The 20,361-nt window shown below is 40.7% G+C and overlaps 1 protein-coding gene across 1 annotated transcript in view; it reads right to left on the bottom strand.

Moving 5' to 3' along the window:
* The window catches only part of ADAMTS17 (ADAM metallopeptidase with thrombospondin type 1 motif 17), a 192,226-nt gene that overhangs the window by 5,369 nt on the left and 166,496 nt on the right, over positions 1-20,361 (bottom strand). Inside the window, exons 21-22 of the mRNA XM_055717092.1 lie at positions 17,601-17,753; positions 1,671-1,848 (exon numbers count right to left, since the gene is read on the bottom strand). Coding sequence (XP_055573067.1) covers positions 1,671-1,848; positions 17,601-17,753 — 331 coding nt within the window. The remainder of the gene's footprint in view (positions 1-1,670; positions 1,849-17,600; positions 17,754-20,361) is intronic.

The raw sequence follows: 20,361 nt of genomic DNA, 5'->3' as shown, positions 1-20,361 counted from the left end.
TGGGGACAAGGCAGTATGGGTTTTGTAGACTACTGGAATTTTTTTCTGTATAATTTTTTTTTGTGAGGTTTCCATTGCAAAAAGCGGAAAATTTTGTTTAAAGATAACCCAATGAGAATTGTTTATAAGCAGGAAGAGCAAAACACTCAATGATATATCTTTCTGCTAATATCAAACATCATTGTTTCTGCCTCTGGTGATTCCAAGCCTGGTTTAGAAACAAAAGCATCCCAAATTACTTGCAGATTACTTTCAGCAGGGACCTGAGCCTCCTCAGTTTTCTTCTAAACAAGTGAGCTTTTTATTGCTTTGTCCTAAAATGTGAATTAGGATGGATTTCTTGTCTCATCAGTGTATCAAGGGCTTACTTCTTAAATGAAATGTTTTCCTTTCACTATGCTCTTAGTGCTAAAATATCTGGGAAGTACTCTCATATGTTCTTAAACAAAAGAGGTTAAAGCTCCTCAGCATGACTGCATTTGCAAGACTAAAATTTCCCTTATTCTTTTAAACATCTGTTAAACTTTTGGGAAACAAATTTCAGTTCAGAAGCTTCAAGTCCAGCCCTAGTTTAAGTGTTATTTAATACGGGACAGTGCTATTAGACAATGGTTCTCTATTACTTAGCAGCTCTGCCTTTACATGTGTTTTGGAGGCTTCTTAGGCTACAAGACTAGCTCTGCTGAGAGGGTGGAGGCTGCTCTTTCTGGTAAGATCTTAGCAGCATTGTTTACAACCCAGCCTCTTGTACTGAAAAGTTATGGGAGGCACCGATGAGGCTGTGTCAGTGCAGCTGATGGCTTAGTTTAGCTTCATCTTACTGGTGATGATGTGTGAAATGTAAAGAAACCAGCTTGGGTTTTGGAGCTGTGGCTGAACACACAGGGCTGAAGTTTGGAAAAATGTATTTTTATCCTCTTATAACGCAAGCAAATATGATGTGGGAAATCATGGGTTCCCACGATTTTGTCTTAACAGGGGCATTCTTAGAGACATTTCTTAAATACAGTGTTAAGGTGTTTCAGAAAACAGATGGCTTATCCCCATATTCTCATCTCAGCCAGGTACACAGGGGATGTGGGGAGGGTGAGGAGGACAGTGACAGAAAATCAAAAGGTTCACAAAAAGAGGCTGGATGTTCTCTTGCCTTCCTGGGCAAATTATCTCACCAAACCACATTCTTGTGGCAACAAATGAAAAGAAAAAAAACAAGCAATGCTTTACTTGTCAAGGTCATGTACTTTTCTTGGGGCACGGATGAATAAATTATCATACTTTACACTCACCGCAGCAAAAGCAAGGTATGAAGGTGTTTGTGATGGAGAAAGATATGCCTGACAGCTCCCTCACTTCTGTGATCAGTCAATCAATCACCCACCATTTGTGTGCTCCTGTTGGTTTCTCAGGTCTGTCCACTGCTGAATGTTCCACCTTGGGCAAAGTCTGAGGCAGAGATCGATGGATAGAGAGCACCTATCCACACTAGACTTTTAGTCTAGATTTTGACTGGGGGGCCCTTTCCTAATTTCTGGCCCTGGGCAATCCTCTGAAGCTCCACTTTTATCACATTGGTACACTGGGACCCTGGGGGTACCCTGGGTGGACCCTGGACACCTGGGACCTTTGGTCCTTTGCAAGGTGGCATCTTCCCCCCAACACCCCTCACTCACCAAGTCTGGGCGAGGTAATTGTGTTGACATTTATCTTCTCGTTGCAGACCTCCTGGTGGCACTGCCTATAGGCCGCTGGCTTGGACAGGACAGGGCACTCATTGCCATGGCGCCCGGTGACTTTGTGCATACACTGGACCACACGCGACTGGAGGCCTTTCCCGCAGGTTGAGGAGCACTGGAGGAGAGAAGGCACTGAGACATAGTCCAAGCAGAGCAGCTTCCAAATCACATACACACAAACACCAGAAAAATGACTGCCAGAGCTGAAGTGTGCAGCAGACTGGCAGCTTACTATAGCGTTGGGGACTCAACAACAGGGTCACCGTGTTAGCCAGGGACCCTTCATACAGCTGTTGCATTTGTCCATGATGCGCTCGCAGCTCCAGGGGGTACTGTAAGCAGAGGAACTGCCCTGGCACAGGGAAGGAAGCTGTTGTGTTTCTGTCTGGACTTGCTCTGAGTCCATCTCCACTGACTGTCCCTGTGGATGCCCATGAGGTTCAAGCAGACAAAGATGCAATTCCCTCCACTAGCCACCAAGAGGCAAAGCTGGAAAACACATATTGCTTAATTAAGGAGGAGCAGCTTCCACCTCCCTCTCCATGAGGGACCCTGTGGTACTGGTTTACAAGCCCTCTCCCAGACTTGGATGGTCTAACAAGGCTTCCTCCACAGACAAGATGACCACTGCCAGGCACTGATAGAAGATAAACCCAAGGATTACAGCAGAGGCAGGCAGCTCCTACTGCATGCCCAGACCTCTAGAGAAGCTCTGTTCCAGCATACAAGAGAACACATCAGGTATTCAAGTATTCATTCTCATTTATCCCTGCTAACTGTCTGGCACTTGTCTGTCCTCTTGGGAGCAATTGCAAATTGTACTCCACGAGTTTTGGCTCCTATTAGCCAGGAGGCCCAGCCTGTTTATATGCTGTCTTTGTTGTCATACAGTTGGAGTCCCTAGCTCTCCCTCCCTCTTCCTCTGGCCCAGTCACTTGTGATTTACAATGTCCTACTTGCACGCTGTTCAACTTTAATAAAGCAAACACAGTGAGCACAGTGAGGTGCACCAGCTGGAGTTAATAAAATAACCTTGTATTTAAAATAAAGAAACAATGGGTTGCAGGACTTTGGTAAGATTCCTATTTCTGCTAAAGCCACACACAAGCAACTGGTGGGGGAGAGGAGGAGGTGAGGGAAAACTCAGGAGGTATAATTAGGGTGATGTAAAAAAAAGATCATGTTCTTGTCCTTTGCTGTTTCTGAACAAAGTTAGGGCACAGGAGCTCTCTCCCTGAAAAACACTATCACCTCAGAGCGGTAATTCTTAAAACCAACATGTCAAACACTGGAGAGGCTCAAAAGATGGGCACCACTGAGGCTGGACTGATGTCTGGGTACGAAGGACGTGTGTGCAGTGTGGATGCTTCTAAGACTAGGACCCAGGGGCAAAAGAACACATGGATGCGCATAGGCCTCCACCTTTCCCATCTGTGGGGGACAGTACCACAAAGCTGTGGTCATTTTGCTCTAGAAGTATCACAAGAAACCCCTGCTGCTTCTCAAAGACTGATACAAGAAGTGTAGCTTTGTTCTGGGTGGAGCACAGAGGGCTTTCCCTTCCTGTGTGGATCAGTGAAAGGCCTAAGAAAAAACAGCCTCAGATTAATAGGGCCATGTAAAATAGAGCTGATGGCGTCCTGTCCAACACCTAGTGCAGAAATACATTTACATGATGTGAACAATTTAGTTCTGGGCAGGAGGAGTTGTAGAATCAGTGAAGCCTGTTTTCAGAAATAACATAGATGCTTTATCTGATTTTCTTCTTTAGTCATGAGTGACTAAATAATTTTTATTAATGACTGTTCATTAAACAGGTTTCTAGTATTTGGTGTACTCAATGAATTTGTATTTGCTTTTTACTTAATTTCCCCCATATATCCCACCTGCTCTTTATTCCTGTTCTTTCTCCCAGTGCCTTTCTCTAGGACTGAATTTCTCCATTCGAAACAACCTCTGGCTCAGATCTGTTCTGGACTTTGCCATTAAGTCATCCTCATGTGCAGCTTAACCCCTGTGTCTCCAGCTATGCAACCCCCTCCAGGACCTGATTATTGTATTCTGAAGGCAGCAGTTGTGCTATATTAAAAGTTAACATGTATTTTGGAAAATAATAAAATAATAATTAAAAAAGGGTTTCTTCCTTTACATCTTTCTTATTTCAATTTAGGGTCAGCACACTCATTTACGACAGATTTTTTTTGCACTTAGATTTTCAGATGTTGAATTTACATCAGAATTCAGTCACTGTCTATTAATACCTTAATAATGGTTATGGTATTTAGGACTATGCTGAATGAGCCCTTCCCTTGCACGCCCTATAGTAAGCTATTCCAAAAACCAACTGTTAAATTCCCTGATTTAAGACCCATTTATAACGTGAGCTTCTGCAGTGAGATCTAGACATTTCATTACTCTTGGGTGACCCTCTCCTCCCCAGCACTGTGTGCCCTCAGTGACTTCTACCAGTCTGGAAGCCAGTCAGGCATAGCTATTACATTTGGATTTAAAGTTGACAATTTTTATCCCGATAAATGCAACTATTAGGCCCTTCCACTTCACTAGTCACATGCAACCTCTAATCCTCAGGATTTCAATGGCACTTTTAGTCTTCAGAGTGCTTTACTAATCTTAATCCTCACAAAACTCTTTGCAAAGGGAATGAATTGTACATCCATTTTACAAATAGAATAGCTGCTACCACAAAGGCATAAAATAACCTGTCTAGGGCATGGGTTCCCTTCACATGACTGTAATATAGTGAGTCTCAGACCTCTGACTCTGGCTTTTAGGCACTCCCTGTGCTTATGAGTGCTCTTAACAGAGGTGGGGAGGGGGAAAGAAAGAAGGAAAAAAAGAAAGAAAAAAGCATTTTTCTCATAAGGTGAGTAAGGTTTTCAGATACCAACGTACAAACACTCACCTACCTTTGTGTTCCTGTCTCTGCATTTGTTAACCAGCAAGGAGGGCAAGCAATGAAACTTTTTCCACAGACACTGCCAACTCCAATCCTTAGACAAATAACAGCAGAGTTTTTGCCCGAAGCAGTTTTATTCCTTCTCCTGGGAGACTGGGATCATCACCTATGCTATGCAATTAGTTTTTCACAGCCAGGAAGACAGATTTTAACATCTTTCTTGAACTCTTTTGGGCTTGGCAGCTAAAGGAAGGTTGGACATCTGGCTTATTTTAAGGCGAAATTTTCAACTCTGTACTTGGATAGTCTCTTTCCTAGGAATTTCAATAGGAAATAGGAATAGATACAAAATACATACAAAGGGGGAATTGTTACTTATGCTGCACTATGAAAAGAGGACATCATTAAAAGAGGCATAAAAATCACACTCCAACCGAACAGCAAATTCCCATAAATACCTTCTCTCCTACTCTGGACAGCTAAATGCATTGCTACAGTCCCTCTGTTCCCAAATATTTATGAAGCAAGTAAGCATATTCACAGAAAAATATTCAGGGCTAGATTCACTCTGTGCCCCTCTTGATACAGGATCCTCAGACTTGGATACAGGTTATGAGGAATTTGACTAAGGAAAGGTGCTGTGGCCTTCTGGCAAACAGAGAAACTTCCAGGCAGCCAACAGCTGCCCAGAAAGAGCATATTGCTTGTGGCAGAGTGTGGCCTGTGCTGCAGGGGCAAAAGCACCGTTACAGCCCAGCACCTGATCCAGCTCCCGTAGAGAGTTCCACTGTGCAGAGTGCAGGGAGGCTCCAGTGCTGCACAGCATAACGGCACTGATTGTAGTCAGAATGCTGTTGATGGACACTGGACTTTTTTGGCAAATACTGAGTTCTTACAGTGCTATTAAGAAACATACTCTGAAAATTGGAAAAGCCTTTATAAGCATTGATGTAACTCTCAAGAAACACACGTTTTGATGCCATGATGGAATAAAGCGATCTGTGCATGTGGAGGACTGGACTTGGAACCTGGTTCGAAGATGCATGGATCTCTGCCTGCACGTGAGCTGCTACGTAAGTACTGAGAGAAAACCCACAAGCAACTTGCCTACTCTTGGGAAGCTGGGGACTCGGACAAGTCGTTGAATAGAGACGCCATGTCAAACAAAGAAGTGTTTTTTCCCTTCCACCAGGCATTGCCAGTGATATCACTATCAGAAAAATGCATATGTAAAACTGCTGTAGGTTAACCATAATTCACTAAACTGACAATATAGCCATTGTAAATTGGAAATCCACCCACATGCAAAGATCAAAGGACTGTTCAGCACTGTAAAAAAGAGAGGGTTAATGAACAGTTACAAAAAGTGAACCTAATGAGAGCCCTTGTAACTCCCAGTTCAAACACTGCTTGAGAAGGCAAAAGGAATACAAAAATGCCTCCATTCACATTCTTTGGCAGTAACATGCAAGCCAGTGGGGATATCCAGAAGGAAATAAACTCACAAATTGTCAAGGCAGCAGCTGTATTCATCAGCTTAAAGAAGATTTACTCACTGAAAAACTCCAACCTTAAGACCAAGCTATGATTTTTCAACTGGAATGCTATTTCCACCTTAGGATACTGATATGAAAGCTTGAAATCACCAAAGGTGCAGACAGATGTCTAATTGCTTTGAAAGAAAATGCCTCAGGAGAATATCGGGTATTAAAATAGAATGAATTTACAGTAAGTGCTGAGATCTGTCAGGGGCTTCATCAACTCCGGATCTACAAAAGATAGCCAGAGAAAGAGAGAGGAGTAAGAATGAATGAAGCCAGGACAGAGCTGCTGCTGGGCAGCTGGAGGAATGCATAAGAGAGACCAGTCCAAAGAATCCCTGTGTTGAGGTTTAAGGGGAACAGAAAAAGGTACAGATTTACCACTACAGAGGACAGGCGGTGATCTGTTCAGGACTGACCAGGATAATGCAACCTCAGCTGAGGGCTGCTGGCTAGGCAGGGGCACATTCACGCCACACGCCACCTTTAAAAATGTCCCTTTCCTAACCTCTAAGAGATGTTAGCCTTTTTTGTAAAAGACTTGCTTTTTCCAGCAGAAGGTCATAGCACCCCTTCAGCCAATCCTGAACACACTCCAATATCTAGAAGGCTGATCTGTTGGAGGGAAATATAGTTCAAGAAGACTGTCATAACTGAGCTGAAGGCAAGATGGTTTTACTCTTTACTCATCAGTTTGCAGTCGTCTGATGTTTAAAGATATTGGTTTGTCCCCAGTTTTCTGAAAGTTGCTGAAGCCAAGGATAACACTATGGCTAAAGCTCCAATATTCAGAGATAGAGTCATGCTTTACTGACTTCAGAGTTCAAGTATTTCAAGGCACTAGGATAGGGTAGAGTGTTTTTCCCCCCAGGGGTCTTGTTTCTTGCCTCTATGAAAGTCAGAAAGAAAGCAAGACAAGTTCCTATTAATAACATTCTAACACGGCATCCGAGATGAATGACAAATGTCCTGTAATTGCCCCGTTCCTGAGACCTTAATAGTATACATGTGTGTGCTCTCGAAGTCAGTGGTCCGCACACCTTAACATCAGGCTTTTTACAAGTATCGCTAACTTAAACTCTATAGTTCTAGCTGAAAAGCAGCATGCAATATGCTTTCATAGATACCAGGTCAACTTTCACCACAGCACCATGCTAAAGAAAGAAATTTTTGTCTTTTCACTGATAAGATCTAACTAGCCCAAAGCAAACTGTAAGCTATTTTTCAAGCTTCCTTGTTCTTTTCTTTCTTTCCTTCTTTCTTTCTCTTTCTTTCTTTCTTTTCTTTCTTTTTTCTTCTTTTTGAACCCCAGCTCTGTAAAAAGAACATATCTGGTCTTGCTTACAACAATCTTTCATTTGGAAACTTTTGTGAAATGACTGATTTGTTTAATTTAGCCAAGAAAAAATGCATACCCTTCTGACTCAGTATGGGAAGAAACAATAAATTACAGCAGAAAATGCTCATGGCTGATCTGACAGTATCTTCGAAGGAAAAGAGAGAAGCAATCTTTGCAAACTGCCTACAGCTGTGTTTTCAAACTGCATGACCCTAAGGAACAAGACCTGACCAGTACATCCAGCATGTCTCACTGCGTAACTAAGCTTGACTTGGCTATTCTGAAAAGTTCCATTGTATACAGAGAGGTCAGAGATTAAGAGCTGAATGCATGAATATTCTGGGTAGTGACAGTGCCTCTAAATACTTGTGCGGTGCAGCCCAGGTGAATGCTAATGAGGAAATGTAATTTAATTCATTATACCAACCAGGACGAATTTACTCCTCACAAGTTTTCAAACTGGATTTAAAGAACAGGATCAAGCCATTGATGTGAAACAATATGGTATTGCCTATAGGGTACCATATTCTAGCATGCCACCTATACTGCGTGTTTAATGTTTTGATCTGTGACAAGTATAAAGTGGAAACACTCCATTGCTTATTCCACCTGAAAAAACTGCAAGGAAATTATGCTGAAAAACACCTTATGTAAAAGGTATAATCAAGCTAATCTTAAGTTAACTAGATAGTAATGGACAACTATATAACCATGGCATCACATAACTCAACTTGGGCTGACCTGCTTCTGCAGCAGTGGGTGCTGCTAATGCTGAGCAATGTTTTTATGGGCTATATGAGCTATAGTCCCACACTGACTCCTGTCACAGATGTTAGCCTGAAAGAATATCTTGGGAACTGAAGCTCCACTGAACACATATTTTAGTTTTTCATCAGTTAATGATCAGTGTTACTTAAATGCAATTTATTAAAAAAAAATAAAATAATTAAGGACTCCACTAGGATTATTTCAGCAAAAGGCTGCTCATCTCTGCCATCTCAGTCCTGCCAGAACATTCTCTAGACAGGAAGCTACTCAGCTTTGAAATGTATCATGCTGAATTAACGCTGCATTTCATCTCTTTGCACAGTCAAACAAAAGATCACCAGCAGGCTGATACTAATTGCTCTTTAAAGATGTTCTGGAAGTCTGGCATCTTAAAGCCTCAGTAGTCATTATAAATCTCAAAATACTGTTGGAAAGACTGCAAAATTATAGCAATCCCTGCCAGTGATACATATTGTGTGTCGTAAGGATTCAAGGGACAAAAGCCTCTTCAGATGAGTAGTATAAACTTTAAATGGTGAATTACCTACTGTTCATATTTTTAAAAATGTGGTGCTAGACATTGTAACATCTTAGAGTAACTCAGCGAAAATGAATAGCAATATTTGAACAGGCTTGTCTTTCATGCTTTCTTCTTTTTCACATTAAAAACAAGAAAGAGTATAATAGTTACGATGGAATTCCATTTCCAATCCACTGATCTTGGTGGGAGGCTTTAATTCTCCATCAAAAAAAAAATTGCACTTAATGATCTAGGCTTTTAAATAAAAAATATAAAAAAGGAAAAGTTATTCTTCCAATTAATAGGATCACTGGAGGCTATATTGGAACATGAGACAATAACATTGTGACAGAACATGCTCCACTTCAAACAAAACACTGATTAATATGGGCTTTTTGTAGCACATTCTCCTTTACTAAGGAACCATCTAAATAATTTGTATTATGGATGTTCCCAGAAACTCCAGCAGAGATGAGCTGTGCAAATGTTGTGCAAGCAAGGAGCAGTCATTGCCTCAAAGGCACGAACAGGACTTGGTTTCTGTAGCTGTTTCTGTAGCTTACATGGGAATGCGATGGCCAGCCAGCCCTGTAGTCGGCATCTCTTCACTTTCCATGCCTAGGTTTCCAACTACAGCTGCACTGACTGGTGCCAGCAATTAGCACAAGTATAGATAGTAAACCTTGTTTCACGGCCATTATACAATATTTACACCTCTGACCATAGCTAAAGACATTTCATAGATGTGGAGACACAGAATCAAAGAGCAAAAGGGGTGGGATTCATCCTACTGAACCAGTTCTGTTTAGGTTCTTTGCAGTCAGCAGAGAGATTACCTCTTCAAAAGGCAAGTCAGCAAAGGAGATAAAACTCCTACCTGGAACTGCCTGTCTTACAGTGACTGTAAATGGAGGCTAACCAACTACCCTAAACAAGGTAACTGACAGATGGCTAGGGGACTCAGTGAATTGAATTCACTTAAGTGATGGACCCATGATCAGACAAAAGTCTGCAGTTAATATGAGCTAAACTCATATGAACTTTCCTTTTTTTCCTAAAATGCATATTTCCAGTGGAGGCATGAAACATTTCTAAGTTTGTCCACAACAGAGCAATCAGTTCTACTTGGTGGTACACGGCAGTAGAAGGGCCTTAGGCTGGGCTTTAAGCAGCCCAAGGTGACAGATTTGTGAAATGGCAGCAGGAACGTGGAGATATCTCCCCGCCTGAAGCTTTTACTTCAGTGACCCAAGCCCTTTTCTCAGAACCCTTATTTTGGATTAAAGACGGTTCATTTCTCTTCTACCTAAATTTATGGAATAAAATAATAAAGGGAACAGAGGAAAGTCTAGCATGCCTTGCACTGACGGTGAAGACAACAAAAAACCCCAAAACAATAGCCTTGAGTTTTGTCATATGTAAAGTGCAAGCCACGTGCCAGAATTCTTAATTTTATGCTGAAATCCTTAACTCGTTGAAGTCATTGGGAGCTGGCCATTGATTTTGGTGGGTCAGTGACATGACCCATGGTATTAGAAACAAAACTGATTTCACTGCAGCAGAAGAGAGAAGTGGTTTCTGCTTTGTAAAACAAACACTAGCTTTCTCTCACATAGAGATCTTCTTTATTTTGTGCATTTCCTCAATGGAGGTTAAACTAAAGATGATGGGTGGGTTTAGCTCATCAAAACTCAGAAGGGTACCATTCTACTTCAGAAATGCAGAGCAACGGCTTTCCATATTCCTTTCTAAAGGCCTGCATGACATTTTTACTAGGATACTAGAAACAACTTTCCCAAATTGAGGAGTGTCCCTGGTATAACCACTTTTGGGCCATTTGTTCTCATCTTCTGTAGTAAGAGGTATTTTGAGATTACGCGTTGGCAAGAAAGGTTGTGGTTTGCACATCAGTGATCACACACCAGAGGAACGAACCATGAGGAGCCACAGCCAGCAGTACAACTAAGAGCAGTCCATATGGGCAGGAGTTAGGTTTAAGACATTCTGATGCTCTGGGTCCTAGTCATGCCTAAGACCAGAGAAGCAGAGGATTTAAATACTAAAGCTTGTTGGGTCCTCTCCTGTCATATCCAGCTCTATCACCTTCTGGAGAACAACTGATTTGCACCAGTGAGGCCTGTAGACACCCTTCCAACATCAGTTTCTAGCTATGGTGCTGAATGCGCACAAGCAGCCATAAATCATTAAGTTGTTTGCTGAGCCAAAGTAAGTGGCAGGAAAGGTTGTGCCAGCGGTGATGTGAAACTGCAGTTTTAAGCGATCATCCCTCCTGTGAAGTTTTCTCTCAATTCAACAAGAGAAGTTATTTTCTCCAAGGTAGAAGAAGCTGAACTTATTTATGACCTTTATGAAGAATTAACAAGTTGTCCATAGTTTATCATAAACAGATGGTGGGTCAAGCCATGAATTTGTAATGAATGTTAGAACAAAGGACCGTTTGCTTCTATATTTATAACACAGCTGTCCTTGATTTACTCTTCTTATCATGTAATGTGAATTAATCATTAAAAATGAGGCGTATAGAGGATTTTGTTCATGTTCCCAAACATTTGGAACTCAGAAAACATGCCTTCCTGGCACTGCAAGACTGTAGAGTGTTTTTTGGACACCACCCCCCTCCTTTCCCCAAAAAAACAAAACAACAACCCAAAATCAAAACCAACTCCAACATGTTTTATGGCGTACTGCAAGGCTAGAGGTTTTATCTCTTAGATATTTGGAAGCCTGCCAAAACAATTAATTTATAATTATAAAATCCTTGTTACCACCCATTGTGATGAATGACTGCCGATCTTCAGTATGAAACACCTTGATGTCTGGCACAAAACCGGTATTTTTCTCATAGGAAATTAGATTTTTTTCCTCCCTATTGTTAATATTCTCCTATAGCTAGCATTTCATAGGCTGAGCAAAATACTGTAAAAAAATTGGCAACTATTGATGTCCAGGGAAGGCAGACAGCTATAGGTAATTTTTCAGATGTGCTTTATCACTACTGACACTATTTGGCAACAAGAATATTGTTTAACATAACGCTTTGCCAAGCTGATCCTTTCCAGTTTCTGGAGTGTATAATCTTTCTGAATCCAGTGAAAGTTGTGCCAGGTGGTTATACAAGATGTAAAGTGGTAGAAAAAGATTTCTCCCCTACCTTCTCTCCTAGTTGAACCCCAGCTTGACATCATATATTTCTGTTTTCACCTGAGAGCATGCATCTGTGATGGTTCCTACACAAGACCCAAAGATCTTGTACAAGCCATCAGCTCAGATGCTGATCTGCATGGCATTGGCATAAGCTTACATTAACTTAAGTGGCTGAATTAATCTGGATTTACACTAATGTAAGAGAGACTGATATCTGACCCACTGTGCTGAGTGAGATCCTTGGCTTGCGGCCAGTGGGTTGTAGGGAAGAATGAAAGACAGTTACCCTGGCTTTACATTGGGTTATCTGAGATTAATATAGGCCTTGGTATTTACAGAGCACCTACTGTAACTGCAAAGAAAAAATATGGCAAACCCCATATATTACAAGGCTTCTATGTATCTTTCTTCTTCTAAAAATCTTTTTATTGGTCTATGTAATATAATAGGTTAATGAGCTAAATTGTTGCCTGAGGGACAGAAGTTGCATGTTTAAACTTCTATCCGCAAAGCTGAAAATGCAGCCTTGTGAAAGTCAGCACTAACGATGGAGCAGCGTATCTTGCTTGCCATTCTACCTTCTTTGATATAATACCAGTTAAAAGGAGAACAGTAAAAAAAAAAAAACTGGGAACCCTGAAGCATTCTGTGCTATTGGCTCGAAATACAGTACTTCAGTCACAGGACAGAAATAGAGTATGTTGAGGCATATAAAATAGTGAAACAATTAAGTGAAACTGGAAATGAAGAAAAATCCATAAAAATCTTGTGGAGGATTGCTCCTGCTATACGATCTTGCTGTTTCAGTTATACCCTAGAAGAGTCTAGGAGCCAACTGGAGAAAAGGAACTCAAAAAATACAGCCTTGGCCTGTACATTTGCACCCAAGTGCTTTCCGTGCTACATTACTACTAGAGCAGAAGGGGTGAGAGCTGAGGGCACACGGGGAGCCTTGGGTAGCTAAAAAGCAGTCCCTAGTGCTGTTCACCTTCAAGCACAACTGACCTCTGTCACCACCATAGCCAGCCAATAAATGAAGCCTGCATCTCCCTGCAGCAGGCCAGCAGTGCACCCCCACATCATCTGGGACATGTTTTCAACTGCGTGAGTCAAGGCAGACTTCAGCGTGAAGTCCAAGTCCTGCAGCTGCTCCCTTCAAGTGCAGCCTAAAGCAGGCGGGTGGCACGGACTCAGGCTGTGCGCCCTGCTAAGCTTCCTGGACAGCCACATATGGAAAGACACGTTCAGTTCACGAGTTGCCTGCGTTCTTCACAGGAATGTAATCCTTGACATAAAGTTTGTCAGCAAAATACAATTCATCATGAAAGAACGAACTGCTGTCTTGCTAAAGCATCAAGAGGCACATTTTCAGCAGCCTAGGTGTCTGAGGCGAGTGTTGGGAAACTGAGCAACCTGTGTTTGTTCTTTTGACTAGCACAGCTACAACAAAAATGTAAAAATGCTTCCACCGCTAGAACATTTAACAGCTCAGATTTCAAACAAGGAGGAACTATCTCAAAGTAGAAAGCGTGTATGAGATGTTTGTTTCTTTAACTGAATGCAAACTGGATGTGGAATTTCCTTTTGGAAGAAACAATTGAATGGCTTGGATTCCCATTTGTATATTGCATCATATATAAAAAAGGATGATATAATGAATTGCAATTCTGAAGAATCTAGGCAAGAATAAAAAAATTAAAAAAATATTTGAGGTTAACACCTTCAATGGGTCTCTTACTGTGCAATCTATCTTTCTACTACGTTCAAAGACTCTCAGGTCAGGAACAGTTTAGTTACCTAACTCATAATACCAATGCTCCATTTGTGTTAAATGCTAAAAATAATTATATCCCTTTGAGATAAGGGGTTTAAAAGAGAAGTTGCAGTAGTGCAGGGAAGTTGCAAGTTTAATAGCACTGGTAATAGATGTTACACATGGTTACTAGTAACAGAAGAATACTCTGTCTTTAGAATTACAGGACTAAGAAATACTTTAGAATTACAGGACTAAGAAAGACATTTAAAACAACTTTGCAGACCTGGCCCTATGTGTTTGCAAAGCGAACTACATTTATCATTTCCTCATGCAACACTTGAAATACGCTGCAAATACACTAGGAATATACAAATATCACAGCCAAGACTGCTTGCTGGATCTGCTCAATTAGCTCCAAATGCTTTCCACAGCTATAATATGCAGTAAGGATCATCTGCTAATAAACCTGACAGAAAATGGAATAAAATTCCTCTTCTTCAGAACGTGGACAGGCATTGGCTGCAGAGCTGTTACTAAGGCCAGTGGATGAGGTGCAGGTTAAAGATCAGCATGGCCATGCCTCCAGCCCTCACCTCTTCTACACAGAAGTGGATCCAGGGTTTGAGAACATAAACCCACAACCTTCCTGGCATAGATTTGGAGATTTTACTGCTGCCCACTCTTGTGCTTTCTGAATGCAACAGGATCCAAGATCTTCTATAGCATAACCATACTCACTGCTGTCAGATGTGAGGCGAGTTAAACATATAGGGCTGGGAGTTCCTTAGGGAACTGACCTGTCTTCTCATGCACAGAGTCCATGTATTCTATAAATACTACTACTAATATAAAAATAACAGTCTGTCATTACCACCCAAGCAGATTGTTCTATTTACAAGTTTTATCTGGACTTGACTTTTTCAGTGAGGGTTTGCCTTTTTCTTGCATGACTTCCTAGTATCTTCAAAAGATTTTAGTTTGCGAAATTAAGGATTGGAGGCCAAGTCATCATGCAAGCTGTTTGCACATAAAGCATCAAAGCCCCTTATTTTAGTCTGTGATAATTACTACTGGTAGTTAAATCTTGCTTCCCTGATGATTCTTAACAATCAGTAACAAACTCACAATGCATTAATTGCAGAAAGTTGTTGCTTGTTCTGAGATCAATTTGTATTAATAGAAAAAGTTTCCATCTTAGTCAGCACAAAACTCTCTCAAAGCAATTTTTACAGCACTGGGAACAAATGTTTTACAATGGAATTTTGCGCTGGAAGTGTGAATTTTAGAGTTCACTATAATCTAACTGCTGCAGACTCTGTTTCTCCTTAAAGGAGGAAGTGTTTTAAGCCAGACACCACCAAAGAGGAGTCACTGATAGCTGTAAAGGCTCTCCCTCAAAGTCTAAGCCCTGCATTAAAGCTTCTGCATCCTCATGATGAAAATCCTTTGCTCAGGATTTGTGATGAATTGAATTCCATACCAAACATTTCAGCTATCTGAGTTGCTGGGACAATAAATTTTCTTCAGAGAACTGTATCTACCCATATCCTTTTCTAGCAATCCAGTGGTGCCTTCTGTTTACCCCTCTACTCAGAGAATAAGAATCTAATTGTGTGACCTAAGTGTCCAGTCAGAATTAACCAATATGTCTAGAATTTTAAACGCTCATTAGAAACCAAATCAAAGTCCAAGAACATCCTGCTGGACTCACATGGGGTGAAATTCCTGGGAAGCAGAGAGCTGGCACAAGCTCTCTGCAGACAGAAGCAGGCCACATACGCAGCACATAAGCTTTTGTGCCCTTTTACACAGGGAGGATTCTGATCCTGAGTTAAGAATTGCAAATAACAAGTGATTTTGCACTTATTCTGTCCTGCTCACATGCAGACACTAAATCCATCAACAACACTATTTACTGTGACCAATGTATGATTGCAGCCTTTCTAGCAGTGAGCCAACATCTTTATCAGATTGGAACCATTCATACAATACTGAACTTTCAATCCATGTAATCAGAAAATACACAATTATTTCATATTCCTCTCTATAATGAGAATCCTGGTCAATTTGCATGCCAAAATGTTTTGTCAGCCCACAAATAAATAAATAAATAAATAATATTATTTCACCTGTTAACACACAGGAACTGTTTGTTTTGGCCAGCTTGCATAGACTCCATGTGCCAGGTTATGAATAAAATAATGTTCATTACTCTAAACGTTCTGTGATACAAATTCCTGGCTCAGCGTAAATGCAAACCTTTTGTATTTCTTAATACATTCTTAATGTATTGGTTCTTAATGCATTCTCCAGCACTGACACCATTAAGTTCATGTATCTATGACAGAGTAGATCTGAAAATATTTGTAATTCCTAATCACAATGTGAAAAAAAAAGCAATTGCAGATAAGCCAATTTGCCCATCATGGGCCTCTATTTCAGTGGATTTTGCTTGCTGGAGTTTGGGTTTTTGGAAAGCAAAATGCAACTACTGTATCCCAGTGGTTTCTGCACATGCCGTACATTCCAGAACACGAAGTAGGCTTTCTGTTTAAAGAACAGTACAGTTGCAAAGATAAGATAAAACCAAGCTGGAATATAATATTCCTGGGAAATTTTAGTTCTTTATGCAAACATGAAGTCAGTAATGTAAAGGATGCTTTATGAACAACACTGGCAAAAGCTGAGTTTCTCACATTGCCAGGCTCCTTCCCAAGCAAAACTACCTATTACTTTAAGATCAGAGCGCAAATACAGATCAGAGTCTGCTCTGGTTTAGGCCACTGCATTCCGGAATTAATTCCACTGATGTCACTGGAGAAACTAAATTCAGGCAGGCCTAAGTGAAGGTAAAATCCAGCCCTGAGGAAGGGACTGATGGTTTTGGCTCTGCCTTTAAAATCATGGCTTGCTTTCATTTCAGGTGGCTGGAGTAAGTCTAGGACTGGACTATGCTGTGTAGGTCCCAGACCAGCATGAAATTCAGCTGCGCAGCTCTAGTCTTGCATCTGTGGTAATAAAACAGTATACTGTCTGGCTCTGCATGCAGGACCTGCATGAGGCAGAGGAAGGGAACTCAGCTGTGAGTGCTCTGTTACCCTCTGTTTCTGTGTGTCTGTTAAGGCCTCCCTGTGCTTCCCCCCAGTAGTATTCAGCTTAACAACAATTCTCCCAAAACTTCAGATTTATGACTTGTGGGATGTGAAGACTAAGGTCCAGCTCTCTTCTCAACTCCATTATGATGCTTTAAGGGAGACAAAACTCTCACCACAGCTCCCTTGCGAGATTTCCCTTTTTCTCAGCGACTAGGTTCGTAACTCAAAGTACAAATTTTTAACATATATTTACACTCAAGGAAACCAACCTTCTATTTTCTTTTTAGCTTGCCCAGGCTGGGCATGGGACACCTCTTTAGTTTCCTACACTCCTGGAAGATAATGTTAATAAGCTCTTTTCTGTAGAATTCTACCAGAACTGTTAAGAGTTTGCTTCTTGAAATATGGAAAGCAGTTTGAGCATCATTTATGAAGTAGCTTTTTGACAAGAGAGTCCACCTGTGGTGGGAATCTTGTGTAGGTTTTGCCTTTGGATGTTTAAACTGTCATTAATACTCATTTCTGTCCTGCTTGGAATACACTTCTCTAAAACTTGCTGGGTCATATCCACAAGCCTGTGTTGCAATGTTTGATTTATAAATGGCATAAGAGGAAAAGTTTAAAACCCAGCAAAACCTCCAATTAAAATCAGTTAAACCCTTCCTTTCCAAATATTTAAACTTCAAATTAATGCAGACAGCACACAGAAGCATAGCACAGAACATCTTTGCACTTACAAAGAATACCATGTAGTGTTCACTGTTACCTTAGACCAATCGCCTGTTTTCCATTCATAACAGCCTGTGTGATCTTCACACTCTTCCTCATCTCTTGGCCTTGTGGCTGCATCACATTTTCCTTGAGAATTTGTGCATGTCACTGTTCTTTTCTGAATACCCTTGCCACAGTCTGCCGAACACTGCAAAACAACAGGTATTTGTCTTCTGTTACATGATGCCTAGAAATGATAACTTTTTTTTTTTCTGGGCCCTATGCAAGTAGCTTCCAAAGAGCAGGATATCTGGTCACCCATGTGTTATCTTTGCCAAGGGTTGGCTGGAAATGATGTTTTACTGGGGAATTGGTCTTGATTTCATTGACTGCTAGGTGGGTAAAGGACACTGGCATGAACTGACAAAGAATTTCTGTTTCAAAGAACCAGTTCAGTAACAGAGTAACAGATCTGCTGATGCTGTCACAGCCATCTAAATGCATGCCACTACAAACCAGCATAACTAGTCTCTCTGCTCTTCATGCCACTGCAGTGGTTAAGAGTGAGAAATTTTCTTGAAAACCCACTGGGGACAGATGGGTGGAAAAATGATATATGTACCAAGTGAGATAAAAACTAACCTCCTCTAGCATGTCAAGTTCTCCCCTTCAGGGGATCAGCATGGAAAAACCAGTTGATTTGACACTGAATAAATAGTGAAGATATGAGATATTCTGTGAGGTCTTTTGAACGTATTCCAAGAAGCTTCTCCATCCAGGGGGTCTATGCTGGAAACAAGCATCAGCTTGATATAAATTACATCAAATGGACAAATCTCAGCATGCCTGTCTAACCATCTTAAAAATACAATCCAGGCAGTTCTGACCTGCTGGCCTTGTTAAGGACATGAATGACAAGCGTTTATGAGCTGGCAAGCAAACAGACATGCCTTTAAATACATCGGAGCACTACAAAGTGACTTCTTGAAAATCTGGGAAACCTTCCACTTAATTTACTATGTGCTGCTCATGGCGTGACCTCCTTACGGATGTAACATCTTTGTAACAAGCACAATTGTATAGTTCTGCTAGATACAGGGATGAATTCTTTCAGGCTTTGCAGAATTCCAGAAATTGCTTTGCTGGACTTCTCAGAGCACAAGACTTGCCAGAGATCCCAAGCTGGATCTCCCTAAATGGTACCTTAAAGCCATGAATTTGCCCCAAGTTGTATAGACTTTCCCAAATTATATATCATTTTCCTCAGCCCTCAGGGTGGACTCCTCAGGGTTGCACTCGTTCATCTCAAACTACAAAGCACAATATATAAAATCTTTCAAATGGTGCAATTTACTCAAAGTAAATCAAACTGAAGTGGGAGTATTTTTCACAGTAGGAGAAATCTCTAGGTGGGTTTTACAAGCAAGTCTGGGAAAAACACCAACTGTTTGTTCTTCCCACAAGCTTTTAAGTAATTCACAGATTAATACTGCATATACTTTCCTAGACAAAACAGCATTTGCAAAAGGTTTCCAACAGATCTTTGGTGGTCACATATAAATCACCCTCTTTAAGAGTTTTTTTCTTTCCCCAAGTCCTCTGTTTTCATGAAGAATTGCTTAACATATAGATTTTACAGAGATTCCACAACAGAGCAGTCTACAAATTAATGAGCGCAGTCCCTGAGTGTCCTGCTGAGATCATTAGGTCTTATTTTATTAACAAATCACTTAGTCAAATCCCACAAGGTTTTGTGAAGGACCAACACAACTTTGCAGTTAAGACACAGCTCCTTTATTTGAAAGAAATCTATATTTTTTTCTACTCTAGTTCCCTAACAGTAGAAACATTCACGTTTTTCTGACAGTATTTTTGTCATTACAAACGGGTTCAGCAGTGTTTTGTCCAAAACAACCTCAAGCTTTTGGCAACAAAAGGGGAACTTAATTTTTTCCACAACAAAGATTGCATTGGAATTTGCTTTAAAAACACACATTTTTGGTTGGGGACCAGACATCAATGTGGTCAACTGTTTTTTGTTGTATAACCAAAAAGTTCAAAAACATACATGAGAAAATGATTTATAAAATGATACCACTACTGTGATATTTACTCCACAACATCAGATTAAAATGTTAAGGATTAAAGTGATTACCACTGAAGAAAGTCCTAGTTATGAGAAGTGTTCAAACTGGCAAAGCATCAGAAGTGTCCTGGAGTCAACTGTGCTACATAATAGCAGAAATGTGCCAGAACAAGAACCAATTTAAAATCAGGAGTGGGCTATTACAGGCACGACAAAAGGTAAATAAATTTATCAAATAAAAAGTAAGCCAGTTACTGAAAATATGATCTAAAAATATGATGTATTTGCAAACGTATTATGTGGTCAGAAATATGGAGGATTTCCACTCTGGAAAAAGTCTTGTAACTTGACTTACTCTGTTTCATAAAAAGGAGAGAGAAGTGGCCTGGGACTGTCAACAAAAGACCCAAGTAAAAAATCCCCATATAAACCAGGTAGGAACTGTAAGAATAGTCTCAGCTATAAACATTTCAGCTGGTCCAGCTATAAGAAATAAAGAGGGCACCATCTGAAAAGGGTTACTCCTATACAACGTACAAAAGACTTATCAGATAACATATTAAAACTTTGATGTGTTTCTCCACATCTTTTGAAATGAAAGAACTCAGAAAGAAAACAAATCTCATGCATTAGTGAACAGGTACCGTGTCCTACTGAAAGGAAACAGTACTCTCACTTAACTATCATCTCACTTGCCAAACAAAGATTTCCTGTTCAAAAGGTGGACAAT

Source organism: Falco cherrug, chromosome 7, assembly GCF_023634085.1.
Source record: "Falco cherrug isolate bFalChe1 chromosome 7, bFalChe1.pri, whole genome shotgun sequence".
Taxonomy (NCBI): Eukaryota; Metazoa; Chordata; class Aves; order Falconiformes; family Falconidae; genus Falco; species Falco cherrug.
The sequence above is the reverse complement of the archived record's forward strand: the minus strand, read 5'-3'. Positions and strand labels throughout refer to the sequence as shown.